Genomic DNA, 26,187 nt, shown 5'->3' on the forward strand with positions numbered 1-26,187 from the left:
GGGAAAGCAATAAAAGAGGAGGAAAACCCAAAGGGGAAACTCCCACCAGCCTTTCTGCTGTTGCATTTGATGTCTGATTTCCGAGCGCTTTCCCACCGCAGGCTGATGGAGGAGGAAGCAGCAGTGAAGGGGGTACAGATGGGAGGAACGTGGGGGTGGGCTCTCTGGGGGATGTCAGCTCACTGTGACAACACATCCTGCACGGGCTGGGGGTGACAGCTGTGCCACCACGCTTGGCATTCGTGTGGGACACATGTCTGTATGGGACGGACACAAGTGCCAAGCAGCTGCTGGGTGGTGGGAGAGGCCGAGCATCCTCTGCTGCTGCTGCAGGGAACAGCTTCAGTGCCTGCAGCGATTGTGGCCTGGCCTCTGCTGTTCGTGCTGGGAATGGCAGCGCTGCAGGCAGTGAGCTCCAGTCTGTGTGGGTGGCACTGGGCCATGCTGGTGGTACTGGGCCATGCAGGTGGCAACGGGACGGGTGGATTTCAATCACATGGGTTGTGCCCAGGAGCTCCACACCCAGCTGAGAGCTCTCAGATAAGCAGCTGCAAACGGCCTCAGCACATCTCCCGGCCCCAGCATGAGGTGCACAGCAACGTGTCCCCCCTCCTGCAGCCCTTTGGGGACAATCCAGCCCAGGCACACTGCCTGGCCGCAGGTGACTCACAGTGCATAGCACCCAGGCACACTGGTGCAATGCTGTGATATTGCTCCCTTGGGGTTTTTTCGGTCACTTACTTTGCTTCCTTATTGCCCAACGCTCTGCTGAGTTCACAGAGGTGACCCTCATGGCCTCTCCCTTCCTGAGCCTCAGCACAGCCCTCTCCCAGGGAAGAATGCATCCCCTGTCCCAACGCGGACATTTTTCCAGCAGTCTTTGCAGACCAAAGTGGAGAAGGGGCTGTGAAGGTGACACAAGGCAGAGGACAGGTCTTGCTGCTTCCAAAGTCCCCTCTCAGGCACAGGGAGATGTCGGTGCCTGGCACCTTGGCACAGGTCCCTGCTCTCCTCCCTCCTGCCCCAGCTTGCAGCCCATCCCAGGGAGGTTAGTGCCAGGGACACCCCCACCTCACCTCTCCTCATTGTCACCCCATTGTCACAGGCACCTGGCTCTGCCTTGCTCCACCCACCTCCAACCACAGCTTCCAAGCAGCTGGGTGGAACCCAAAGCTTTTTCCACCCTCATTTCTACCAGGAACAGATTTGCTGGCTGATCTCACTGACGTGAGGGTGCCAAGGGGAGGGCTGGCTTGGAGCCTCGCTTCTGTAGGATGCGACACATGAGAAGCTCTCAGAAAAGGGCAGGGACTCAGTGCTGGGAGGAGGCTGTTGGGAGTGCAGCTCAGCGCTGAGCTGCAGGGATAGGGCTGCAAGGTGTGAAACAAAAGTTTATGTTATGGCAAAACCCATTCCCATATAGAAGCCTCGGCAGTGCAGGCATGCCAAAAGCAGACTGCAAATGTCTCGGCACCACAAAGCTTATCAATATGAGTGGGATGAATCTCAGCTTGGAGCTGGTTTCCTGGTGTCAAGGACCACAGAAGCAGAGGTGCTTCCCCATGGAATTCACCACCATCCCTTTCTGGCCAAGTCACCCTGTGCAGCACATGTGATTGCCTCTGCAGCCCCACAGAGCTCCAACCTCGAGAATGTGTCACCCCAAATCCAGCCCAGCCAGCAGGATGTGCCCAGACCTGCAGTGTGTCTGCCAAGCTCCCAGCAGTAGGGGTGGGGGTAGGGGTAGGAGTATCCAGGGGAGGACTGGGGGGTCTTGGTGGGACAGGGAGCAGGCAGCCAGTGTGGTGGCTGTGGTGGGGAAGGTGTTCAGCTTCACAGCTGGTTGTGAGCAGTGGGTGCCCACTGTCTGCACAACAGCCATGCCTGGGAATGCCCTGTGTTGAATTTGGCCCTGAATTTCACCACACAGCACACGGCTCTGGTGCTCCCTGGAGAGCCTTTTAGTGCTTAAAACCCAAACCTCCCCCAGTGGTATTAGAGTGCTTGGTTCCACTGTCACAGGGACTCAGAACTTGTGAGCACCAGCAGCAGGTGGGGTGGGGGGAGGGAGGGCTCCGTGAGTAGCCAGCAGGGAGCACTCACGTACAGCACCAGGAGCACCCATGGATGGCACTGGGAGCATTCATACGGCATTGGGAGCACCCATATAAGGCACGGGGAAGACCCATGTATGGTACAGGGAGCACCCACATATAGCACTGTGCGCACACATACGTGGCAGTGGGAGCACTCATGTATGGCACCGGGAGCAGCAATAAATGTCACTAGGAGCACCCATATATGGCACTGGAAGTACTCATGTATGGCACTGGGGGCACCCATGTGATCGTACAAGGAGCACCCTGCTACCACAGCAGCAGCACCAATGAATGTCACTGGGAGCACCCATGTATGGCACCGGGAGCACCCACGTGCAGCACCAGGCGCGGCGCTCTAGGGGGCGGGCCCTGAGCGAGGGCACGCCCCCTTTTTCAGACCACGCCCACCAAACGCACCGCCCTCCTCCTCGCCGAGGCCCCGCCCCCACTGAGGCCCCGCCCCGCCCCGGTCCAGGTGGAGGCGGCGGCGCCGGTAGCGGCGGTGGGAGCGGGGCGTGGATACGGCGAGGTGAGCGCGTTGTGTTCCCGGGCCGGGCTGCTGTTGTCGCCGCTTTGTTTTACTTTGTCCTCCTTTCCCCGCTTTGTCTCCGGCCGCCTTCCTTCCCCGCTCCGCGTGGCCGAACGATCCCGAAGCGCTCCCGTCGGAGGGTCCCGCAGTTCCCGGAGCGCCTCGTGCCGGGTTCGGTGCTGCGGGGCACCCAGCGCCGATACCGCGATCCGGCTTCGGCCGCGCCCGGGGACCTCAGAGGGCGCTTTGTGGCCTCCGGTCCCGGCGGGAGGAGGAAGTCCCGGCCCCGCGGCGTCACCGTCCCGCTCGGGCACCGCCGGGGGTTCCCGCTGAGCTCCGGGGGACGGGAATTCGGGGTCCTCGGGGTCTTCTGGAGCGCCCTGTGCGACCCCCGGCCACGTGTGCTGTGCGATCCTATGGGGACGCTTTGCTCCTCCGAACCGCAAATGCTCTGCGGCCCTTTGGGATCCTTTGTCACAAGGGCTTTGGGGTCCTTTGGGTCCTTTTGCCATAAGCACTTTGGGAACCCTTTTAGCACGGATGCTTTGGGATGCTTTACAACCCTTGGCCGCGAATGTTGTGGGGTCTTTTGGGGACCCCTTGACTGGGGACCCCTTTGGCCGCGAATGCTCGGAGGTCCATTGGGACCTTTCTGTCAGGAACACTTTGTGGTTTTTGGGGTCCCTTTGCCACAAATGCTTTGGGATCCTCAGCGCTGCTGCTGTGCTCCTGCGGAGCAGAGGTGGCTGCAGTGGGAGCTGCACCCAGGGGTGCTCGAGCTGTGGGGTGAACGATGCTTAAAACCAGAGCATGGGTTGGGGGGTGATGCCAAAAGAGCTGTGTTGTGATGGGCACAGGGCTGTGGGGGCATGGCTTTCAGGCACACGTGCAAGCAGGGAGCTGGGGAACGATGGGTGTGTGTGTGCTGTGGGGCCAGGTCCTAAATCCCACAGGAGTATGGGGCTGAAGCTCCTGGGGATGGGCTGGAGGAGTGGGGGAATTCACATTGAATTGGGTTGCATTGTTTGGCTGCAGCGGATCGAAGGGCGAGCAGCACGTGGCTGTCCTCTGGCTGAGGGCTGCTGGTTGGTTTTGTTGTTTTTTTTATCTTTGATGTCACTCCTGTTTAACTCCTGTAAACTCAAGGAAGCCTCACTTGCATCCTTCCCTTGGGAAATAACCCTGGAGGCGTTTGGCTCCAAATCCACACTGAGGGCTGAAGGAGGAGGTGGGGAGCAGTGAGTGGACCTCACTTTGCTCAGCAAAATCCCTCAGAACTTCTCTCATGCAAACAGAGCTGGATCCATCCCCACCTGCACCTGCTGCAGTGGGATGGATGTCCCTGCAGCCCTGTTTTTCCTCTGTGTTCCCTGGGGGTGGGCTTTGTGCACAGTGTTGCACAACATGAGTGAATTATTGAAGGCTGAGACCACATTACTTCTCTTAAATCCATACAGCCCACGAGTGATGGGATCATAACTCATTGCTGTTGGAAAAGCTTCTGTCCAGTGGTCGTTGGGCCTGGGGATGTCCAGCAAAGTAGTGTTTGAAAGCCAGGATTTAGGGTCACTGGGGACCTTTTGGTGTTTGGGGTCACAATCTTTTCCCCAGCCTTTGAGTAGTGCTGAGAGCTGTGCTTTTTCTTGCAAGTATCATGCAAAGCCTCGCCATTCTCACTCTCGGTCCTTCCAGTACCTAAAGGGAGCCTATAAACAGGAGGGGAATCAACTCTTTGAAAGGTAGGTAACTGCAGGACAAGGGGAAATGGTTTGAAGTTGAGGAAGGGAAGATTTAGGTTGGATGTCAGGGGGAAGTTCGTTACAGAGAGAGCGGTGAGGTGCTGGAACAGCTGCCCAGAGGCTGTGGATGCCCTGTCCATCCCTGGAGGTGTTCAAGGCCAGGTTGGATGGGGCCCTGGGCAGCCTGGGCTGGTGTTAAATGGGGAGGTTTGTGGCCCTGCATGCAGTAGGGAAGGTTGGAGCTTGGTGATCCTTGAGGTCCCTTCCAACCCTGGCCATTCTATGATTCTATTTCTCACGTAATTGCACTGCAGCAGGGCCATGGGCTCAGCCTTTGTGTGGGGGGTTCCCAACACTTCCCCTGCTGCCTGCCCACATCTCGCTGCCCTCACTTCGCTCTGAGATTTCCATGTCTGTGAGCGGGCAGCTCATTTTAACACATTGCCTCATGTTTCCCCACCTGCAAAATGCCACATCCGTGGGGCAGGCGTGGGTGCAAAGCCACATGCTGAGCATGGGGCCGCATTGATGCGTGCGTGGGGAGAGTGGGCTGAGCAAGGCTCAGCTCCATCTGTGACCCCATCCTGGGGCTGCCCTATGTACCAAGGGCCAGCAGGTTGGCTGGGAGCTGTGGGTTTGCCCATAGATGGTGCCATCACGTCCCCAGTGCTGAGCAGCTCGGGGCAGGGCTGTGTCCATGCATTCATGCTGCCCGGCTCCGAGGTGCCGCCGTGCGTCATGCAGCAGCTTGTGCTGGGGATTTGGCTGGGTTATCCCTGTAATTCGCTGGCTGTGGGAATGCTGGAGCTGGGGGGAGGGCTGGGAGTGAGCATGCTGCAGGTGGGGGCCCTGTGGGTGCAGCCTGTGTGCCAGCAGGGAGCTGTGAATGAATGGCAAAGCATCCCTGGAGAGGGAGGGATGGGTAAGTGAATGCTGGGACCACACCAGCTTGAGGAGGAGAAAGGCAACGGCTCTTGGCACCCAAGCAGCTGCAGAGTGTGCTCCTGGCACGCTGCTGTGGTGTGCAGGAGGGGTGCTGGGCCAGGGAAGGGCTTGGCAGCTCACAGCAGGGAGTGGGGCTGGGGTGGGGGCACAGCATCGTGTGGTGTTGTTGTGTTTGGGTGCTGTGTGCTCTGCTCGTGCTGCGTTGGATGGGACGTGTGGGACAGGGTGGACCGCTCCCAGCTGGGCTTTCCTGTGGGGAATGCAGGTCTTGCATTGGGGAGGAGTGTGATAAACCTTCCTGGGTGGAATTTGGGACAGATGATGAGGCTGCAGAACCGGCTGATGCTTTGGAGGAGGGGTGGGTGTGCGTGCAGTGGTGGGACAGTGATACAAGCCTGGGGTCAAGCAGCTGTGTGTGCAGATAAGCATTCTGCTCCAGGAGATACAAGCCTGGGGTCAAGCAGCTTTCCTCGCTGTTTGGCCATGGTGAGGGCTGCACTGAACGCCCACCGTCATCTCACGCATGGGGTGAGTGGAATTTCTGCGCAGGGCTGAGCATCACCTCCTGCTGCCGCATCCCATGGTGATGCTCTGAGCTCAGGAGAAATCCCCAGCAAACACAGGGACCCCACCAGGACGTTTCTCCCAGGAGCAGAGCGCTGAGGGAGTTTGTAGGTCTCACACAAAGAGTTTTGCATATGGGGAAGTGAGAGCGAACTGGGGGACAGCCCGTGGTATTGCCTGCCCTGCAGACCATACCCTGCACAGGGGGGGACCCAGAGCCCAACCAGGAATTGAGGAAGCTCTGAAGAACTGTGCGGCTTGAGCCAGGTTAATGAAGCCCAGCAGCTTGGGGAATCTGTGCTGCACGTTGGGGTGCGTGTACAGGGAGGACGTGGGGCTGCGGATGGGCTCACAAAGAGCAGAGCCCTTTTGCAACGGGGTGAGGGGTGTTTGGGTTTCAACTCCTTGGGCAGAGAGGGACGTGCTGGGAATGAATGTGCACGTGCCTTGGGAAGTGGGCTGGGAAGATCCCCATCCAGCTATTGTGGGCGAGTCCTTCCCTTTCCGTGCAGCTAGTGGCTCAGGAAACCTGGAGAAACACGGCTCCTGGAAGCATTGCTGTGGGGAGGAGGTGGTCCTGATGAGGGGTCTGTGCCTTTGTAGGGTTGTGCCACGGGGAGGTGCCCCAATGCACAGCAACGCTGCCCATCTGCCCTCACCTCCTTACCCGATGCCCGAACTGTGTGCAGATGGGAGGGGGGGGGAGGAAAGCCTGGCTCGGCGTTATCACAGCCAGCAGCACACTCCGTGGGTTGGTGCCTCTATCTCGGCCGCGTGGTTTTGCTTCCTTCCAGGGTGTGCCGAGTGCCTGAAACTCATCCGGGATGAACAAACCACGCGGCTGTTGCCCAACGTCCTGCTTGCTGTGGGAATAGGCAGAAGGAAAGTGAGGAGAGTTTCCCAATTGCGCACCCAGGGAACTGTCAGGCTCCTGCCCGGCCCGGCTGCTCTCGGTAAGGTTTTAGCTTTGGGTTTTAGGTTTGGGCTGACACGCATGGGGAGTCCAAGGAGGTGCTGGGCAGGTTGAAGAGGTTTGCTTGGCGAGGCAAAGGCAGCTCTATATCGCAGTACAACCAGTGCTGATGGGCAGCTTCAGTGTGCTCCTGAATCATTTATGGGCATGCTGGTGTTGTGGTGCTCTGCTAATGGAACGGCTCTTTGCGGGGCTGCCTCAGAGGGGTGTCTGTAGTGGGGGCTCTGTGGGTTGGTGCGTGGACTGCTGCCAGTCCCTCTGCTCTGCTTCCTTGCTCAGAGCATCCTGGCATCGCCCCGTGCTGATGCCATGTGTGAGCTGCGTCACTTTTTCCACCACTTTCCTCTCTGGGTGTGTTTCCTTGGGTCAGCATCTCTCGTGGCTCAGCCCAGAGCCCCAGCCCTCGCCTGGGTGAAGGCAAAATTCTCCTGCCTGGCCCCCATGGGGACACATGGGTGACCCTGGGGTGAGCAAGACTGGGCCCCACAGCGCTGACAAACCCCTCTGTGCCATGCTTTGGAGGGTGAAGGGCCGTGCTGGCTGTGGCTGCAGCTCCTTGCAGCTTGCTTCGGGCTCAGGCTGCCTGTTCTCACGCTGAGCACACTGAGTGAGAGCTGTGCCAGCGCTTGAAGGGCTGCATGCCAGTGCCAAGAGTGTAGGGGAACGGATAAATGCATTCCCAGTCCCATCCCAGAGGCTTTTTGCTGGCGTGGGGTGAAACTTCCCACACCTCGTGGGATGGATGCTGCCCAGCCCTGTGCCTGGCTAACCCAGGGGACTTAGCTGGTGGGGGTTGCTCCCCTCTTCCTGCTCTCTGGATGCCAAGCATTGCATTAATTCAAGGAGCCGTGAAAAGTGCTCTGGCCACATGATCAGGCCTGCAGGTGCCTGATGGGGTACAGCTGCCCAACTGCTGCTCCCACGCTGCGTGGAAGGCACTCAGCTGGTTGGGTGCATTGCAAATGTGCTTCCCCGGAGAGCATTAAGGTTCTCACCTGGAACTGTGTGGGAGTCTGATGGAGCAATTAGTGATGGGATCAGGGGCACAAACAGCACTGCTCCTTTCACATCACCAAACAGCAGCATTGGTTCCAAGTTCTCCAGTTTCCCCTGTGTGCTGCTTGCTGTGCTGAGTGCATCCGTGGCAGGGGCAGCATGAGGGATGCTGGTGGTCATAGCAGCACCCACAGCTGTGCGTCCCCGTGCCCAGCATGTCCCTGCCCCCATCTCAGGCTCCCCAGAGCCAGCCCTGCCTGCAGCTGGCACCTCTGCCTCATTGCTGGCTGGGAGGAAAACAAACAGCATCTGCAGTTCCCCAGTGAGATGGAAAGTTTCACTTGCTGGGGCCGGACTGCCTGGCTGGCGCCTTCCCAGCTCAGCAGTCATCAAATACCTCTGCACAGCACTTGTGTTTCTTTCCTGCTCTTTTCTCACTCTGTTGAGAGCTTTGGGTGAAAAAATTCCCCTTCAGCCCTGTGTTGTCTCAGCCAAGGCGCCAGGTGCAGTGGCTTTCCCTCACCCTGTGCCAGTGACCGCAGCATGATCCCCCATGTCCTGTGGCTGCCCAGAGCCATGCAGTGGTGTGGCTTTGTGGCTATGTCCCAGCATCCTGCCCTGATGTTTTTGGATGGCTCTGCCTTTACCCTAGTGCTTCTGCTCCCTTTCACAGCCCTGTCCCCAAAAACTTCTCCCAGGAAGGTTTCTGCAGGCCGGACCTGATCTCTCACCCCTGCTTTTCTCTTGCAGCACCAGTCCCACCAGGCAGAGCAAGAGAACCTCAGCCATGCCCTGGGGCTCCCATGCGTGAAGGACAGAGGAGAAGGAAGAAGGAGCCCATTGAGACTCACTGCGTGGGATCCCTGCCACTCTTATGAGGTAGGGGCATCCCAGATAGGCTCTGAGATGGGGGCTTCAGACATCTGATTCTAATCACATTTGTGGCAGTGGTGCCTCTCTTCTTCCCATCCAGATTCTCTCCATCGATTACCCTCTGCAGCCTCATCGAGGCTGGGGGGGAGTGGGGTTAACTGAGGAAAGGGAGCCCTGTAAGCCTTCTGCCCTTTCCTGTGGGACAGCAGTGCTGGGTTTAAGCCCTGCGTGTTTGGGCTGCAGCACCGGGCTGTGCTGGGTAGTGGCTGCCCTCTAGTGCCAATGTCCTCCAGGAGCTCATCCCATGGGACACCAAGCTCCTGAGGCCAGTGGTGGGGAGGAGCAGCCCAAACGGAAAAGAGCAGGGTGCAGGTGGTACTCCAGGGTGCCTTGCCATACATCCTGCTGTCTCGTGGCTGCCCCTCAGCAGGACTCTGGCATCTGTTGGCCACAACCAACTCAAGCAGGACAGAGGAATGCCTGTCAGCAGCGAGCCCTGGGCAGGTGCCCTTGGTGCTGGCACATGGATGGTGAGAGGCCAAGGGACTGAGCATTCATCCCAGCAGGAGCCCCCCAGTCCCTAATAGGATTTAGGACTGCTCCTTTGTGCTCAGATGGAATTACCTTTCCCTGTTGACTCGTGAGGCTCTGCCTGGTGTTGCAGGGCTGCAGGAGGACTCCCAGGAAGGGGTTACCCAAAGATCTTGCTCCTGGCTGTTAAGCCCCTGCTCTGTGCACTGGGAGGATTTTGGTGTGTTCTGCCTTGTCCTGCTGGCCCAGAGCCCAACGTGTGTATGAGGGGAACGTTTTGCCTGCCAAGTCCCATGGGTAATGTGCTGATGCTATGGCCAAGAGGTGCTGGGGACGCAGCCTTGGGGCTGTCCTCTTGTCTGGGATGCCTCAGTGCTGCCCTGCGGGGGCTCCCAGATAGCTGTAAGCCATCAGAAGAGAGTGATGCACATCCCTCCCAGTGAGGGGGGAAGTGCTTGCAGCATTTCCCTTCCCTCTGGGGTTCCCGTCAGGCAGAGCCCCATTAACATTAATGCTCCTGCTGCCATTTCCACACCGATGCACTCACCCTGCAGAGAACAGGAGGAAGGGATGCAGCAATAGGGCTGTGGCTGCCTTCCCCCGCTCACTCCCTGCTCCCCCCACAGCCTGCCACCCACTCAAGATGGCATCCAGCAACAAGAATGGGAGCAGCCGCTCCAGCAGCAGCCGTCTGCAGAGCAAGAAGCCCCCCAACCTCTCCATCGTGATCCCCCCGCCCCGGGAGGCGGAGGAGGACGGCAAGGACGGCACCCACAAGGAGGTGAGCTCTGGGAGGCACCTCTCCGTCCCACGTGGGGTTTGGTGTACCCATTGTTACCCTCTGTGCTCTGTAACCCTGTGCTCTGCCTCCCAGCCCTCCAAGGTGCCCATCTATCGGAAGAGCAAGAGCCTGCAGGAGCCACGCTCGAAGGGATGTGAGAGCTCAGAGCGGCGGCCCGGCTTCCGCCGACAGACATCTCTGTCCCAGAGCATCCGCAAGTGAGGGCTTGGGGGGTGTCCATGGCAGGGATGTGGGTACCAGGCCAAGGGAAAGCCTTAATGGGTGCCACGTGGCTCAGCTGTTGGATGAGCATGTGGTAGAATTGGCTGTGAAAACGTCTTGGTGCTGTAGGAGCGAATGCCTCGAGCTGTGTGCATCCCGACATAGGGTATCTCAGCTTGGCTTAGTGGAGCAGCAAGCCACAGACCTGTCAGCTCGGAACCGAGCTCCAATCTCCAGTTGCAGGGCAGGGTGGGACGGTGACACAGGGGGCTGAGCGGTTGCTGGAGTGCATCCATCACACACCCAGGGGCACGGCGGAATGGTTCGGCGTCAGCGGCGACTGGGAGGGGAAGCGGCAGCACTGGCAGCGCCGAAGCTTGCAGCACTGCAGCATGAGATACGGCAAACTGAAGGCTGCCTACCGCGACATGGAGCTGCCCAGCCAGGAGGTGCCCTCCTTCCAAGGCACCGAGTCACCCAAACCGGCCAAGATGCCCAAGGTACAGCTCGGAGCGCCGGGACCGCCCACCAACCCTTCCCCATCACCAACACACCTCTCCCTCTTCCAGATCGTGGACCCTCTGGCCAGGGGCCGTCCCTTCCGCCACCCCGATGACACCGACCGTCCCCACACGCCCCACCACGTCCTGCCCCCTCACACCCCCGGCGTCGCATCGCTGGCGTCCCTGGGCAGTGCCCGCTCCGGCTACAGCCGCCTGCCACGCCGCAAGAGGCTCTCTGTGGCACACATGAGCTTCAGGGCGGCCGCCGCGCTGCTCCGTGTGAGTGTTGGGGAAAGGGATTGTCCTCTTGATTCACTTCTCAGCCCTCTGTTGTCTTCATTTTTTGGCTTTTTGCTGTGCACAAAGACGGTTGTTGCACTCTGCTGTGTGTTGGGAGGGGGAGGTGGCGGGTTTTAACCTTAAAAAGAGAAGTTCTGGTGGAAACTGGACCAGAAAGTGGAACTGTCTCGCACGCCATCCTTCGAAAGTAGTCAAGCCAGCAACCTTTTGCTGCAGGGGAAGTTTCTCTGGCACTTTCTGTCACCTGGGGAGTCCCCTGCAAGCCTTGGAGATGGGTCTCCAAGGAGATGTGGGGCAGAGACCAAAAAGGGGATTTAGAATTGTGCCACCTGTCACAGCCATGGCCCAGCACTGATGGCTCTCAGGAGCAACAGGCAGCTGCGTGACCTCTGCACAGAGCCATGGTTGGCATTTAATGTTTGCCACCACTTGCTGAGCTTTGGGGGTGGCTATGACAAAGCCCCCCTACTTTCTGCAGCGCTGAGGCTTTGTTTTCCTTACCCGCATTTGCTTCCCCTGCCGTAGGGCCGCTCTGTCTTGGAGCCTCTGGCTGAGAAGCAGAGGAGCACCAAGAGGAGCTTCATGTACCCCAGCTTCATGGATGAGGACGTGGTGGATACCGCTGACACACTGGACTCCTCCTTCTTCAGTAAGGCAAGCACTGTTCCACGCCGACTGCTGGAGCTGGGGGTTCCCAGTGCCCCACGTGGGGCTGAGCAGCATTCTGACTGGGGCAGTGGCTCACTGGGCAGCCCTGTTTGTCTCACCTCTTTGCTCTTAGCATGGACCAGGCTTGGTCTCTTACCCAAATAGGGTTTGGGCTGTATTTGGAGCTGTGTGTGCCAAAGGCCCCGGTGTCTGTGCTCTAGCCCTGCCCCAAGAGCAAGGGCATCAGTGGGTGTTGTGCCCAGCACTGCAGGGACTCGGTGATAATCGCTGGTGATGGGATCATGGGCACTTCACATGGACTGTAGTGTGTGGTCATTGGGATGACATTGTGATCCCCCTCCCTTCCGTGCTCTTTCCAGATGGACACGCACAACGAGACCTATTCCATGCCAGATGACGTCTTTGAGTCACCACCACTCTCAGCCACGTATTTACGCATGCACTCAGTGGGGGAGGATGTCAGGGCATCCCCAGAGGTGGAGCAGACCGCACTGTGAGTGCCAACCTCCCCCCAGCCAATACCATGTCCGCCAGTCCCTGCTGCAGGGCACTGGGCACATCCAGCATGCTGCTACAGGACAAAGCCAAGAAATTTCTCCAGCCCCTGCTCCAGGGTGTCTCGGGATGAGTGGGGCAGCCCCTGGGCTGTTACCTCGCTGATGAGTTTCTCTCCCTGCAGACGTGAGGGTGCCCGTCTCGCTGCTGCCTCAGTTGGCCCGGCCCCCCAGAGGGGCAGACGCATCGCTTCCAAAGTGAAGCACTTCGCCTTCGACCGCAAGAAACGCTACTATGGACTGGGGGTGGTGGGGCAGTGTCTGAACAGGACGTACCGCCGCAGCCTCAGCAGCATCGTGCAGTCACAGCTGGAGATCACCGACAGCCACCGGTGAGGGCACAGCTTGCAGCCCGCCAGGGTCACTCCGCTCCTTGGGGCTCCCCAGGTGCAATCTGGATTTGCATCTCTATCAGAGTGGGCTTTGGGGCTGCTCTCCCCAGGTTACTACAGTATCCTTGTGCCAACAGGGAGCCGTGACCCTGTTCCCTTTGCTCCCCAGGCCATATTTCACCTACTGGATCACTTTTGTCCACATCCTCATCACCTTGCTGGTCATTGGCACGTATGGCATCGCTCCCATTGGCTTCACCCAGCACGTGACGACAGAGTTAGTAAGTTTAAGAGCTCCCAGCCAGGCCTGTCCCCTCCTGGGTGCCCGACTCCTGAATGTCGTCCTCAAGTACATAGTGGGGGTAATCTTGTTGGGGTGAGGGATGCAGCCCCCTGGGGACAAAAGGGCTCAGCCCCTGCAGGTGGTTGGAGGGGACGTGGCACTATGGGGCTGTGACCCCCCAGCTGGCTGTGTGACCCTGGTCTCATTCTGTAGGTGCTAAGAAACAAAGGCGTGTATGAAAGTGTCAAGTACATCCAGCAGGAGAACTTCTGGATCGGGCCCAGCTCGGTAAGCGATTTGCCAGCCTGAGGTGGGGCTTAAAGGGTGCTCCCTTCTCCTCTCCCATAGCTATATGGCAGAAATCCTAGTCCCAACCTGCTGTCCTGCTCTTTGTTGCCCTTTATGAGCTCCTCCTGCCTGCTCCCGGGGCTCTGCAGCATTCCCCAGAACCAAAGCATCACAGTGGGATGTTTGAGAGAAAGCCTGTCCACCCTCCATCCATTTGGATGGGATCTCATCAATAGGGCAGCAGTTGGGAAGGGAGGTGGGGATGGGATGCGACCTGGAGCATCCCTCAGAGCACTTCCTCCTTCCAGATCGATCTGATCCATCTGGGAGCCAAATTCTCACCCTGCATCCGGAAGGACCGCCAGGTGGAGCGGCTCATCCAGCGCGAACGGGACCGGGAGCGGAACTCTGGCTGCTGCGTCCAGAATGACAAATCAGGCTGCATCCAAACACTGCCACAGGACTGCTCGGTGCGGCCATGGCTGGGGCATGGGATGCACGTGGGGCAGAGCAGTTCCTGCATGCCCACACTCTGAGCATCTCCATCCCTGCAGGAAACGCTGGCGACGTTCATCAAGTGGCCCAACAACAACACGCCGACCATGGGCTCCGGTGAGAAGCGCACGTCGGGGGCTGTGTGTCACCAGGACCCCAGGTGGGTTGTGTGGGGCTGGGTTTGTGGCTTGAATGTCTGGAGTTGGTTTGGCCGAGGGGTTGGTGACTCTTCCGTGTCATAGGGCAGTGATGAGGAAGAGAGAATTGGTGGGGAAATGGAGGTGAGGTCTGTTCTAAGTGTGGTGGGTGGGCCAGAAAGCTACCTGAGGAGCATTGCTGTCCTGAGCTTGGCCCTGCCTGCCCCGATCCCTGGGCTGAGATAAGGGACATGTGACATTTTAAGGGGACACTCAGTGAAGTTACCAGATGGGTGGTCTGGCTGCAGTGCGTTTCACCGTAGGATATTGAGCATGCAAGGATCTCCCTGAGTCTGGGAACCTTAGAGGGTGGCTGCAGGTCCCCTGTCTCGTGCCTGGCCTCAGACTGGTGGCAGGGTTGTGCTTGGGGAGACTCTCAGTGACCCACACATCCTCCTTCTGTCACCAGGACGTGTGAAGAGCCGGCTTCAAATCCCCCCCATGTATGGCCAGATGACATCACCAGGTGGCCGGTAAGAGCCCTCAGTGAGGTGCCCACCATCCACACCAACACAGCCTCTGTGGGAGGCGGACAGCCTCAAGCACGGTGTGGGGCTGTAGGAGGCTCTTAGCAGCCCTCCCACTGCAGCTCCTTTCCCTTCTCATAGATCTGCACCTACGAGACCAAAACCAACCACACAGGCCTCCCTCACATGGACTGCCAGATCAAGGGCAGGCCGTGCTGCATCGGCACCAAGGGCAGGTGAGATACAGCCAGCGGGCACCGAGCCTGGGGCAGGTTGGGCAGTGTTCCCTGCGCCCTTCTGGTGCTCCTCAATGCCCCCCATCAATGTCCTGAGTTGTGTCAGGGATGGAGGGAGGCCCTGGGGCTGAGGGTGGGAAATGCAGTGACAGCAGGACTGTGCGTTGAGGGTGCTTGGAGCAGGGGGTGCACCCTGCCCCAGGTGAGCCCACTGCCTGCCTTCTGCCCAGCTGTGAGATCACAACACGGGAGTACTGCGAGTTCATGCATGGCTACTTCCACGAGGAGGCAACGCTCTGCTCACAGGTGAGGGGCTGTGGGGGGAACGCAGGGGGCTTGGGGCAAGCAGCCTGGCTGGGCATCACTGTGCTGGCACTGGCAGGATGGGCTGCCACCCCATCACCTCCCACCCACGTCTGCCTTGCCAGGTGCATTGCCTGGATGAAGTCTGTGGCCTCCTGCCTTTCCTCAACCCGGAGGTCCCTGACCAGATCTACCGCCTGTGGCTGTCCCTGTTCCTGCATGCAGGGTGAGCAGCAGGCTGTGGGCACTGGGGGTGGCTTGGGATGGCAGCATCCTTTGGGACAGCCTGTCTGTGGCCCCTAATGGGTTGGGAGGGGAGATGGGGGAGCACTCCCAAGCTACAGCAATGCATGCTATCAATGGGGGACAGCTTTGTGAGCTGTCTCATATCTGTGAGCAGTGGGTGGGAGCGCTGGGCAGGGCCTGTAGTAGGGCAGGAGTCTAACACTGATCCTCCACCTCCAGCATCATCCACTGCCTGGTGTCGGTGACCTTCCAGATGACGGTGCTGCGGGATCTGGAGAAGCTGGCGGGCTGGCTCCGCATCTCCATCATCTTCATCCTCAGTGGCATCACGGGCAATCTGGCCAGTGCCATCTTCCTGCCATACCGGGCGGAGGTGAGGGCAGCTTGTGGAGTTGGGGAGGGATCTCCCCGTAACTCTGCTCCCCCTCCCCAAGATGAGCTCTGGGCTGGGCACTGAGCAAACATGCTTGTGTGCATAGAGCATCACCACCCTGAGCTTCACGGGGAGGGGGCTGCAGAGCGCAGCACAGAGGTCTCACCCCTCAGCAGGTTGTGCCATGTGTGGGGAGGGGGTCTCTGCCCCGTGTGCAGGGCTCACGTGGGCCGTGTGCCCCACGTGTTGGTGTGTGCGGGCTGGCAGATGGCTAATCTGCTGGCAGCGGAGCTGGCAGGCTTTAGAAGGGATCACGTCGAGTGCCTTAATCCCCCTGCTGTGTGGGATGGGTGTGGGAGGCACCCGATGCCTGGCTCTGCCAAAACAGCACCGGCGTTCCCTACAGCAAACGTGTCCTGTGAGGGGAGACCCTGGGGACACAGATGGGAGATGTAAGCGGGGTCTGACCTCTTGCAGGTGGGCCCTGCTGGGTCTCAGTTCGGTTTGCTGGCTTGCCTCTTCGTGGAGCTCTTCCAGAGCTGGCAAGCGCTGGAGAAGCCATGGAAAGCCTTGCTCAACCTCTCCGGCATCGTCCTCTTCCTCTTTGTCTGCGGCCTCCTCCCCTGGATTGACAACATTGCTCACCTCTTCGGCTTCCTCAGCGGCCTGCTGCTCTCCTTTGCCTTCCTGCCCTACATCACCTTCGGCACGATGGACAAGTACCGCAAGCGGGCCATGATCATCGTGTCCCTGCTGGTCTTCCTGGGCCTCTTCACCTCGCTCTTCATCTGGCTCTATGTCTACCCCATCAACTGGCGCTGGATCGAGTACCTCACCTGCCTGCCCTTCACCAGCAAGTTCTGTGAGAAGTACGAGCTGGAGCAGGTCCTGCACTGACCCACGGAGGGGCTGCGGAGCTGGGACCGGCCTGCTCAGGGCCTCCAGGCCCCGCTAACCCCAGGACAGCTTGTGGGGTGAGGCAGCAACCGGGCCCAACGGTGCCAATCCTACTGTGAACACAACGCCCCTTTTTGCAGGGGCGCTTTTGTACCCATGGCTCTTGGCCGTGTCCATCACCTCGGGGCTGCCTGGGGCTTATGGGGCTCTGTGGCCACGCTCTGGTTCATCCCTTTCTCCAACCTGTCCCAGTGGGATGGGCTCCTCCAGCACTTCTCAGCCCTGGGATTTTTAATTTTGGGAGGCTGGAGGTGTTTTCCTGAAAGGGCTGTGGGGGGACCCTGGTGGTTTCCACAGTGGAGGGCTCTGGAGGTTTTTTTGTTTTGTTTTGTTTTGTTTTCAGCTCTGACACTCTCAGAGCTGAGGATTGAAGATATTTTTCAGCCCCCTGTTTGCTCCCCAGGGGCTCAGGAGCAAAGCTATGCTCCTCATGGTGGGCTCCTCACTGGGTGGGATGGGGGTGCTGCTTTTTCCCCTCAGTGAGGCTCACCCTGAAAGTGGAGCACTGTGCTGGTATGTAAGCATAGAAGAAAGCACTCCAGTGGTTTTGTTCAGCTCCTTCTGGATCCCCAGCGTGAGGGAGGGCTTGGCTCCTCAGGACCCACTCCTGCTGCTGCTCTGGACCCACGCTGTCACCTCTTGTCCTTCATGGTGTAACCAGGTGGCTCATCCAGTGCTGTGTGTGACAGTGCTGTTAACAGGAGCAGCACAAGTACCCCATCAAAACAATCCAGGTGCTGGGGTCTCAGCCCCATGTCTGCCCCCCCTGCTCTGCCGCAGGCCGGCTGCAGCCCCATTCCTTGCTTCTCCAGTGCTGCTCCAGCCAAAGATTGGCACCTCACCTCAGTTGTCTCTTTTTGATACTTTTTTTTTTTTTTTTTTTTAAAAAAAAGCTGTGGAATTTTTTTTGACCCTGAATAAATTTCTACTTGTATTTAATGATATCCACGAGGCCTTTATTCCCTCTGTGCTTTTGATGGGGGGGGGGGGTTGGCAGCAGTCAGTAGGCCTGTCCCTGCTCTGCAGGGGGATGCTCTCCCCAGTTCCCCTCTAAAAATCCCTCCTGTGGCATGGCACAATGACCCGCAGAGCCTCCATTCCTTGCCCAAGGGCAGCATCACCCCATAAGTTACCCTGAGGCACATCTGCCTCATTTTGCTTAAAGCTGAGACACCCCAAAAAGCAGTGGATGGGTCTGGGCTGTCTGGCTGGACCCATGTGTGCATGGAGCTGGGGGCAAAGATAGGCAGGCGTGTAGAAAACAACCACTGCATCTTTATTTGCTGCTTCACAACAGACCAAGGCATTTGCAGAGGGCTCTTTCTGGGCAGGTGGTGTCTGCATGCAGGATTGGCCCTGCAGGGAGGATCCTGGCTGTGCAATTTGGGGTGGCCATGGGTGGGGGGCACCCTGGGGGTCTCATGCTGTAAAGGTGCCTTTGGGTGAGGGGTGGCTGCAAGGGCTGCTCAGAGCAGGGCTTGGCTTCATGCCTGGTGTTGGGCTGTGCTGGGGAAGGGGACGCTGGGCTGGGGGCTCAAGGTTTACAGGTTCTACTGAGGCTCTTTCCATCTCTCATAGATCCTTTGGTTGCACAGTCCTCCTGGGCTCCCCTTCACAGCCCCAACTATAGAAGGGGAGGGGGGAGGGGGTGCAGGCTCGATGCTGCAGGCTGGATTTTTCCCCAGCGCTGGGAGAGTGAGGCACAGGGCTGGGCTGGGGCCACGCTCATCCCTTGGCCAAAAGGCAGATGTGTGGGCAGGGAGCTGTGGCTGGGGCCAGCAGGGAAAGATGTGCAGCCACGGTGGGGGTGGAGAGGGCTCACAGTATTCACTCCCTCCCCCCCCCCGGCTGGCGTGTAGCTGGGTTGCAAGGCTCAGCAGCCGCTGTTCCTGCGCATGAAGGCATGGCCCCGCACCTCGTGCTGCATCTCAGTGAAGGCCAACGCGCCCACCGTCACCTGGCAGGGACCCAGAGCTTTGAAACCACACTTCTCGTAGAAGGGCACGAGGAAATGTTCGCACATGAGCACGGCGCGCCGGGCGCGGGGCAGGCAGCGCAGGTACTGCAGGTATCGCCACATCAGGATGGAACCCTTGCCCTGCTGCCGGAAGGTTCGGTGCACGGCCAGCACGTGGATGTGCACGGCTGTGCCCCGCGGCTCGTGCAGGGTCAGCGCTGCCTGCGGGGAGGGAACGGGCCGTTAGCGGGGCCGCGCAGGGCAGCCCGGCTCTCTGCTCCGTGTACCCGGCGCCCGGCTCCTACCTGGCTGAGCCTGTCCTGGTCCCAGAGGGAGCCGATGATGAAGGCCACCAGGCGCCCTTCCTCGAACCAGCCGAGGGAGAGCTCCGGGCACAGCGTCAGGAAATGGCGGATCTCGTCCAGGTGCAGCGGGCAGTCACCGGAGACGGAGATGAAGGCTGGAAGGGGACGGCGCTGAGCTCCCAGCTCCGACACCGGGCTGAGGTGGGGTGGGGTGGGGTGGGCAGCCCCTTACCTTCCCTCTCGATCTCGAACACGCTGACGGCATCCTCGGGGCTGAGGCAGCGGAACTCGCTGGCAGGCAGCGTGTGCCGGCGCTGGCGGCCGGGAGAATTGCGTGGGCCCTGCGGGTGGGTGGGCTTCAGGAACGGCACCGCGCTGAGCGCCGGCATCCCGCTCTGCTCCCAGCTGCCTTTATCCGGGGCGGCTCTGTCAGCTCCGGGCCCCAGCAGTGTCACGGCACCCTTAATTTCAGCTTAATTTCAGCCAATCTCTTCCTGAGCTCTTAGCTGCCGAAAATACCTGTTGATCATGCGTGGGATTAGGCTGCCTGCCGTCCTTTAGCTATATATACGTGTGTGGGTGTAGATACAGCAAATACCCACCCACGGCAACCCCGCTGTCACCCCTGGGAGTTGGCACAAGTAGCCAACCTCCAGCCCCAGGGGTCTGGGCAGTGGGATGGAGCTGGGGTTGGGCATCTTGTCCCTGTCCAGGGCACAAAGGTGACGTCGGTGCTGTGTGTGCACAGGAGATGACCAGCCTGGAGCTGCGTCAGGGGATCAGGTTGGGGATTAAGGAAAGGTTCTGCATCGGTGAGTGCTGGGCACGGAGCAGATCCCTGGGGCAGCAAGCACGGCACTGAGCTGCCAGAGCTCAAGGAGTGTTGGGATACTGCTCTGTCATGTAGGGTTTGGGTGGTGCTGTGTGGGGCCAGGGCTTCCGCTTGATGGTCCTTGTGTGTCCCTTCCACTTTGGGGTGTTCTGTGATTCTATGCCATGCTTGAGCTGCTGGGGGGTTTGTTTGCTTTTCCAGCTTGCTTAGGGGGTAAATCACATGGCTTAGCCCCTGGTGAGCACTTAAGTCACGGCCACCCTGGAAAACCTGGCTGTGATGGGCCAGCAGGCAGGATGAGCCCATCTGCAGCTGCTCCAGTGCCTGTGGTCACAACCACTCCAAAGGCTGGGAGGCCCAGGGGTGTGCCATTAGGGTGCCCTCACTGAACAAATGTGGGATTGGACTCTGTAAGTACTTGTGTAGAAGCTTGCTGAGGAGAGCAGTCCTCTAGTGCTCCCTTGCAGGGAAAAGCAGAGCTCCAGCCTTGCCCAAAGAGCCTTTATGGGTCCCATGGCCCATGGGACTGTCTGTACTGCTCTGTCCCATCCATCACCACCTACCCTACACATCTCTGCCAGGTCCCTCTGCTTGGGTCAGATTCTGTGTCATAAATCCGCCTCATGTTTCATGCCCAATCAAACCAAGTTAATAAACCCAGAGAGAAGTGCAATCCGAGCAGCCCTGGCCTGCGGGCAGGAATAGTGGCAGCAGCTCCCAGCCAAGCGGGAGCCACCAGTCAGCCAATATTCAAAGCAATTCACAGCAAAGCCAGCATGGAGCCAGGTCAGTTATTGTTTGAGAGGTGCCGGCTTTCCCTGCTAATTATAGGCTTGCCTCCAGCTAATAGGATTTATAGAAACAAAAGCATTACCAGCACGAGCGTTGCACAGGGCAGAGCCAAAGCGAGCTGGGAATTTTCCATCTGGAAAGGCTGAGGGCTGGGTGCTGGAAGTGGTGAGATGGGTTGTTGCTGTGATTCTCTTTCAGTGGTTTACTGGGTTAGCAGTGGATGTGCTCTCTGGGCACAAGGGGTATCGGGCAGGGGAAATATTTAGCATCCCTCGTGCCAGTTCTCATTGCCAAGGGGTAAGTGCAAGACCAACACATGCTGGGAATGAGTGCTTCGTGCTCCCACGGATGGGAAGGGAGCAAAATGAGACAGTACTGCAGGAATGCTGTGACGTTTGTAGAATTCACAGCTTGGTATCAGCTGCCAGATCTGCTCATCCCCTGATTGTATCAGGGCTCTGCAGCAGGCTGGGGTGGCTCAGACACCCCTTGTGCTTATAGAAACTTCTCAGCACCCCAACACAACAGCGTGAGCAGTAGTGCTGTGGGGTACAGCCTGCTCTCAGCTCCTTCTCATTGAATCTTTTCCCCTCCAGCACTTCTGGCAGCCCAGCCAGCGGGCTGATGGAATTGTGTTTCTTTTCTGGAAACGAGCTTTTGCTTTTTGCTCAGCTCCTCAGCTCCCTGCACACGCAAAGGTCTTTGGCATGCAGGGAGTGTGCACACTGAGATGGCTGCTGGGCACACAGTGGGGGATAACCAGAGTTCGGAGGAAACCCCTCTCCTCCCAGCTCCATCAAACTGTCTCCCCCGCTCTAACACAGCCTCCTACATGTTTTTACAGTTGTTTATACCCCAGGCTATATTAAGTTTCAGGGCATCTTGTGGCTCCTTTCCACATCCCCATATGTCAGGTGTACTATTAGCACACCAAGTACATGCTGTAAAATTGTCCCCTCCTTTTGTGTTTGTGCACTACAGAGCCCAAAGCATCTGCATGGTCCGCAGAGATGCTCTCACCTCCAAAATCCAAGGCAAGTCAAGCTCGATGTCCCAACTCCCTCCCTTCTGAGGCAATTCCCCGTAGCCCAGAACAACACAGCGACCCACAGGCCACCAGATATCCCCAAGGCCATGAGGATCACCAGGTCCCAGAAACGCTGGGCTTACCGGCTGTGGGATGGGGGTGGGGACCTGGTGCTGCTCCTCTCCAACCTGATCCTGCGGCTCCTCGCAGCTGTGGGACAGCAGGGATGGAACTGCAGCCACACGCAGAGCCTCACTTATATATTTGTTATTTATGGAGCACGTGATGAAGTTCTAAGGGGTTTATAACCATGATGAAAGACGAGGAGAGGTGAGAGGCTTTAAGATGACGAGCAGGCAAAGGATCCCATCAGGCAGCTGAGGCTGATTTCTTTACCCTGGCGTGACTGCCTGCGGGGGGATAAAGCTGATTTAGCTGATTGCTGCGTACTTGGGGTGAGCTGGCAGGGAGAGCAGGGCTTGGGCAGGGAAAGACATAATGCATCCTTCTGTGTGCACCCCCAGCTGCTCCTGGGGGCTGTTACACGAGGAGCAGGATAAGAGAAGCCAGCTGTATTTGTCCCTATTGTGACCAGTGTAACCAAATGGGGATTATCCCAAGCGTGGGCTCCTGGAATGGAAACAACTGGGCTCCATCAGAAGAGGGCTGGCCAGCAGGGACAGGGAGGTGATTGTCCCTCTCTGCTCTGCTCTTGTGAGGCCCAATCTGCAGTACTGTGTCCAGGTCTGGAGCCCTCAGTACAAGAAAGACAGAGAGCTGTTGGAAAGGGCCCAGAGGAGCCACAAAGATGATCGGGGGGCTGCAGCACCTCTCCTACAAAGACAGGCTGAGGGAGCTGGGCTTGTTCAGCCTGGAGAAAAGAAGGCTGCGGGGTGACCTCATTGCAGCCTTTCACTATCTAAAGGGAGCCTTTAAACAAAAGGGGAATCAACTCTTTGAAAGGGGGGATAACAGCAGGACAAGGGGAAATGGTTTGAAATTGAGGGAGGGAAGATTTAGGTTGGATGTCAGGCGGAAGTTCGTTACAGAGAGAGTGGTGAGGTGCTGGAACAGCTGCCCAGAGGCTGTGGATGCCCCGTCCATCCCTGGAGGTGTTCAAGGCCAGGTTGGATGGGCCCTGGGCAGCCTGGGCTGGTATAGTTGGGGAGGTTTGTGGCCCTGCGTGTGGCTGGGGGCGTTGGAGCTTCGTGATCCTTGAGGTCCCTTCCAACCTGGGCCATTCTGTGATTCTGTGTCAGCAAAAGTAATCATTAAAAAAACCCTTCTGTTGTTCAGAAGTGACATTTCAGAGCAACTGAAGGCAGCACCATGGCAAGAGAGAGCAGCCTGCTCAGTCTCTGTCCACTCCTCCAGCTGCGGAGGGCCAACACCTGAGGCTCGCCGTGCAGCAGCACTCAGCATCTTCAGAGCAGCGCTGCGGGGACGGGCTTTGCAGAGAGAACACGAGCGCAGCCCGGCGGCTCCTCGCTCCCTCTATTTGCTCCCGGCTGTCCCAGTGCTCCGCGGTCACGCTGCTTGGGGTGGCTGCAGCGTTGTCTTTTGAAGGCACTGCTGCCACTCCTGTTTTACACCTTCCTCTGGCTTCGCCGCAAGGATCCGTGCACCCAAGCAGGGCACCCAGCCATCCGTCCCTCCCGCACGAACCCTGCGGCACCGAGCAGCGGCCGCGAGGTGGCAGCAGCGCCCCGCGCACCGGAACCGGGCCCAAAAGAAACGGGGTCTGAGGGGTTCGGTGGGTCCGGAGCAGAGCATGTAATGGCTCGGAAGAGGGACAGTTCCATCTGCGCACCGCTTCGTGCCTATTGCCCGTATCTATACTTCATTAGCAGTATTGCAAAAATGCATCGGGGGGATGATGAGAAGCGTCGCTACTATAGCCGTGCTTGGAAACATGTCCGTGGAGCTGTGAGAAGGACACAGCGCTGTGCTGTACGCAACATCCAGGCGCTGCTCCTCCAGTCTCCTCCAGGAGCGCTGGACAGAGAAACCGCAGCCCATTGGTTGAGCCGGGGCTCGAGCTCCTTGCTGGGAAGGATAAAAAGAGGGAAAACGCTGCTCCTGGGTTTTTAATATTTTTTTTCTGCCACATAACCGATCTGCCCGAGGATTCCATACGTTTTCCGAACGTCCCGCACAGGTGTGGGGAGGTCACAATGGGAACCGGCGCGATGTATCGGAGCAAAGAAAACACCCTCCCGCCTCCATGCTCTCCTTCCTCCGCTCTGCCCCTCCCACTCGGTGGGCGTGGCATCTCCACGGGCGTGTCCAATCAGCGGCCACGCCCGCCCCGACAGCGTCGCTACGCATAGGGCGTGGCCCCGCAAGCCCCGCCCCTTGACGTTCCACGCGCGCCGCCCGCCCCGCCCCGCCCCTCCCCCAGCCCGTGCCGGCGGCCGCGCGCTCTCCCGCTCAGCCCGGCGCCATGGCGGAGCTCCCCGCCGCCCCGACCCCGGCCCCCGCTCTGCCTTTACCCCCTTCGGCTCCTCCGGGCGGTTCGCAGCGTCTCCTCTTCTCCCACGACCTGGTATCCGGCCGTTATCGCGGTTCGGTGCGTTTCGGCCTGGTTCGCCTCATCCACGGCGAAGACTCCGATTCGGAAGAAGAGGAAACGGCGACGGCGGCGCCGGGGGGCGGCGGCCGGGGAGCGGGGGGAGCAGCCAGCTCGGGGGGCTCGGAATCGGGCGGCCCGGGGGCGGGCGGCACGGAGGAGGGCCGCGCCAGTCCGCTGCGGCGGGGCTACGTGAGGGTGCAGTGGTACCCGGAGGGCATCAAGCAGCACGTCAAGGAGACCAAGGTGAGGGGGGGTCGGGGGCTGAACGTGGAGCTGCGCCGGGCCTCGGCTCCGTGTGAAGGCGTGGGAAGGGGGACGTGCGGGAGGCCCGGAGGGCGGGGTGCAGCGTTCGGCCCGCCGGGATGCGGAGCGGTGCCTCCCGTGTGCGCGGAGCGGTGTCCGTCCGTCGCCGAACGGCAGCCGTGTGGTTTGCTCGCGGCCGTGCGGCTCTGCCCTTGTTTGTGCCGTTATGGCGTTGGGTCGAGCTGCGCGTAAATCTCCGTCCTCCGGCTGTGTGGATGCGCCCCTCCGGCTGCGTTCTGCGGGGCCGGGTTTGCAGGTTGGGCGTTAGGAAGGATTTCCAGTCGGAAGGAGCGGTGAGGCAATGGAATGGGCTGTGCGGGGAGGTGGGGGAGTCGCCGTCCCTGGAGGCGTTTAAGAGTAGATGTCGTGCTTAGGGACAGAGCGTGCCGTGTCGGACAGCCGGACTAGGTGATTTTAGAGCTCTTTCCCACACCTTACTGGTTCTATTCCATGCTTCTGGGGCATCCCGGCTGCACGCAGCCCGACGGCACGGAGACAAAAGAGAGAGGGGCACTGGGATGGAGCACAAAGGGGCTGCCAGCCACGGGCGTTGTGCTGAGCGAGGCAGGAGGCACACACGGGGGCTGCCGGGCCCTCTGCTCTGCCTCCTTCCAGCAGCTCAGCAGGGCAGGCAGGAGGTGTGCAGTGGTCCTGCAGTGATGGGTAGGATGGTGAGTGGTAGCAGGATGAGCTATATTTAGGTGATAGTGTCATTAAACACGTGACCGACTGGAGATAAGCAAAATGAAAACGGGCATCAAGGGAAGATATTGCTGTGTTGTGTGTTTCTACCTAAAAAAAAAAAAAAGCCTTTTCTTTCCCACGCTTCGATCGCTGCGGCTTTCAAATACAAATTCTGTGTGCTGTAGCAGCAGAGATTGGCCCAAAGTGGAGTGTGTTTTCTAGCATCCAAGGCCACCCTGGTTTGGGGGAGCAAACATGGATTTAGGTGTTGGATTCCTTAATTCCAAAGTGCTCATTCTGACTTCGGTCGCTGGATAGCTGTGCCCTTGTGCAGCATTAGGGCAAGCCGGGCTGGGGGGGATCAGAAGGCAGTTACATAAATAAATGCTCTTCCTTTTTCTTTCTTTTTTGTGGTCTTGCTGCTCTTGCGTAGGCATCTCTGCACTCAGGTAATAGACCCTGGGGAGAAGTTTCCTAAGTGCTTGAAGAATTCAGGTGTACTTACCGTATTGATTTTTCCATTTGAAAAGCTGCCCAACAACCAAATTGCCAGGCATTGTGTACAAGCTGCTCTGCAGTGTGGGATTACTAAAAACAAACCTGACGCTGCTGGAAATACATGGGGCTTGCCATTTCGCGGTGATAAGTGACATCTTTTGGCTGTCTGCTGACCCGGTCCCTTTGCACGATGGCACCAGGTAAGCCTGACGTCCCTGTGTGGGCTGTGGGGAGCAAACCATGGGCACCACGTGGTTGTCCTGGGCCTGAGGTTTGTTGGTTTGTGGCCACTGTTCTCAGCTGTGTCTGCAGGTACGTCTTCTGGCTGCAGCTCTGACTCTCGAGCATCTTTGGCTGTGAGTTTGTTTGATGTCTTCAGGAATGCTAACCTGGCCTGGTGCAGCCAGGATTGCATAGGGCACTTGTTGCCATCCAAAAAGCTGCTCTGTGTACTTAAACTGGGTTATGATCTGAGAGCTTTCCTGTGTTTTCTTTCAGCTACTGGGGTACTGGGGGCAGGAATCATTTTTTTCAACTATATGTAAGCTAATCGTGGTTACTGTTGCCTCTAGAAGCTGAATGCTTTTGTTCTCTCCTGTTGGGTGTAGAAGGCAGGCTGCTGCTGCTTAAACCACAGCACGCGATTCGTGATGTTAATAAGTAATAGAAGCTTTCTCTTGAATTTGAGCTGGTGTTTGGTACAAAGGCCCACTGGCTCTTCCACCTGAACGAGGGGTTTTTCTGAGCCTTTGGCATTAGCAG

General features: G+C 58.6%; 3 protein-coding genes across 5 annotated transcripts in view; 2 read left to right on the plus strand and 1 right to left on the minus strand.

The window, feature by feature from the left end:
- Positions 1–2,494: 2,494 nt before the first annotated feature.
- Positions 2,495–17,399, plus strand: RHBDF2 (rhomboid 5 homolog 2). Of its 3 annotated transcripts, XM_085240039.1 has the most exons (20): positions 2,495–2,628; positions 6,671–6,829; positions 8,596–8,724; positions 9,876–10,030; positions 10,124–10,248; positions 10,560–10,752; positions 10,822–11,034; positions 11,581–11,709; positions 12,084–12,217; positions 12,404–12,610; positions 12,780–12,891; positions 13,107–13,181; positions 13,490–13,651; positions 13,736–13,836; positions 14,283–14,346; positions 14,482–14,576; positions 14,807–14,882; positions 15,005–15,105; positions 15,345–15,498; positions 15,976–17,399. In XM_085240039.1, the coding sequence occupies exons 4-20, from the start codon at positions 9,893–9,895 to the stop codon at positions 16,393–16,395; spliced, it is 2,499 nt and encodes an 832-aa protein (XP_085096165.1). In that variant the 5' UTR covers positions 2,495–2,628; positions 6,671–6,829; positions 8,596–8,724; positions 9,876–9,892; the 3' UTR covers positions 16,396–17,399. The 3 variants fall into 3 exon arrangements, with proteins under 3 accessions (XP_085096165.1, XP_085096161.1, XP_085096162.1); XM_085240035.1 differs by having other exon boundaries at positions 9,876–10,248; XM_085240036.1 differs by lacking the exon at positions 6,671–6,829 and having other exon boundaries at positions 2,515–2,628; positions 9,876–10,248.
- Positions 17,400–17,710: 311 nt separating this feature from the next.
- Positions 17,711–23,715, minus strand: AANAT (aralkylamine N-acetyltransferase). The gene is made up of 4 exons (XM_003211424.5): positions 21,512–23,715; positions 18,950–19,236; positions 18,718–18,872; positions 17,711–18,634 (listed from the first exon to the last, which is right to left on the minus strand). The coding sequence occupies exons 2-4, from the start codon at positions 19,104–19,106 to the stop codon at positions 18,329–18,331; spliced, it is 618 nt and encodes a 205-aa protein (XP_003211472.1). The 5' UTR covers positions 19,107–19,236; positions 21,512–23,715; the 3' UTR covers positions 17,711–18,328.
- Positions 23,716–23,741: 26 nt separating this feature from the next.
- The window catches only part of UBE2O (ubiquitin conjugating enzyme E2 O), a 49,234-nt gene continuing 46,788 nt past the window's right edge, over positions 23,742–26,187 (plus strand). The window contains exon 1 of the mRNA XM_085240298.1: positions 23,742–24,183. Coding sequence (XP_085096424.1) covers positions 23,812–24,183 — 372 coding nt within the window. The 5' untranslated portion in view covers positions 23,742–23,811. The remainder of the gene's footprint in view (positions 24,184–26,187) is intronic.

This window comes from Meleagris gallopavo, chromosome 20 (genome assembly GCF_905368555.1).
Source record: "Meleagris gallopavo chromosome 20, MGAL_WU_HG_1.1, whole genome shotgun sequence".
In the NCBI taxonomy this organism is placed as follows: Eukaryota; Metazoa; Chordata; class Aves; order Galliformes; family Phasianidae; genus Meleagris; species Meleagris gallopavo.

Coding starts and splice junctions, on each gene's coding strand:
- RHBDF2 (XM_085240035.1), top strand. CDS start 9,893: ATGGCATCCAGCAACAAGAATGGGAGCAGCCGCTCCAGCAGCAGCCGT. Junction 13,182..13,489: donor TCTGGATCGGGCCCAGCTCG/GTAAGCGATTTG, acceptor TCCTCCTTCCAG/ATCGATCTGATCCATCTGGG. Junction 14,347..14,481: donor ATGACATCACCAGGTGGCCG/GTAAGAGCCCTC, acceptor CCCTTCTCATAG/ATCTGCACCTACGAGACCAA.
- AANAT (XM_003211424.5), bottom strand. CDS start 19,106: ATGCCGGCGCTCAGCGCGGTGCCGTTCCTGAAGCCCACCCACCCGCAG. Junction 18,873..18,949: donor GTTCGAGATCGAGAGGGAAG/GTAAGGGGCTGC, acceptor GTCCCCTTCCAG/CCTTCATCTCCGTCTCCGGT. Junction 18,635..18,717: donor ACCAGGACAGGCTCAGCCAG/GTAGGAGCCGGG, acceptor CCCTCCCCGCAG/GCAGCGCTGACCCTGCACGA.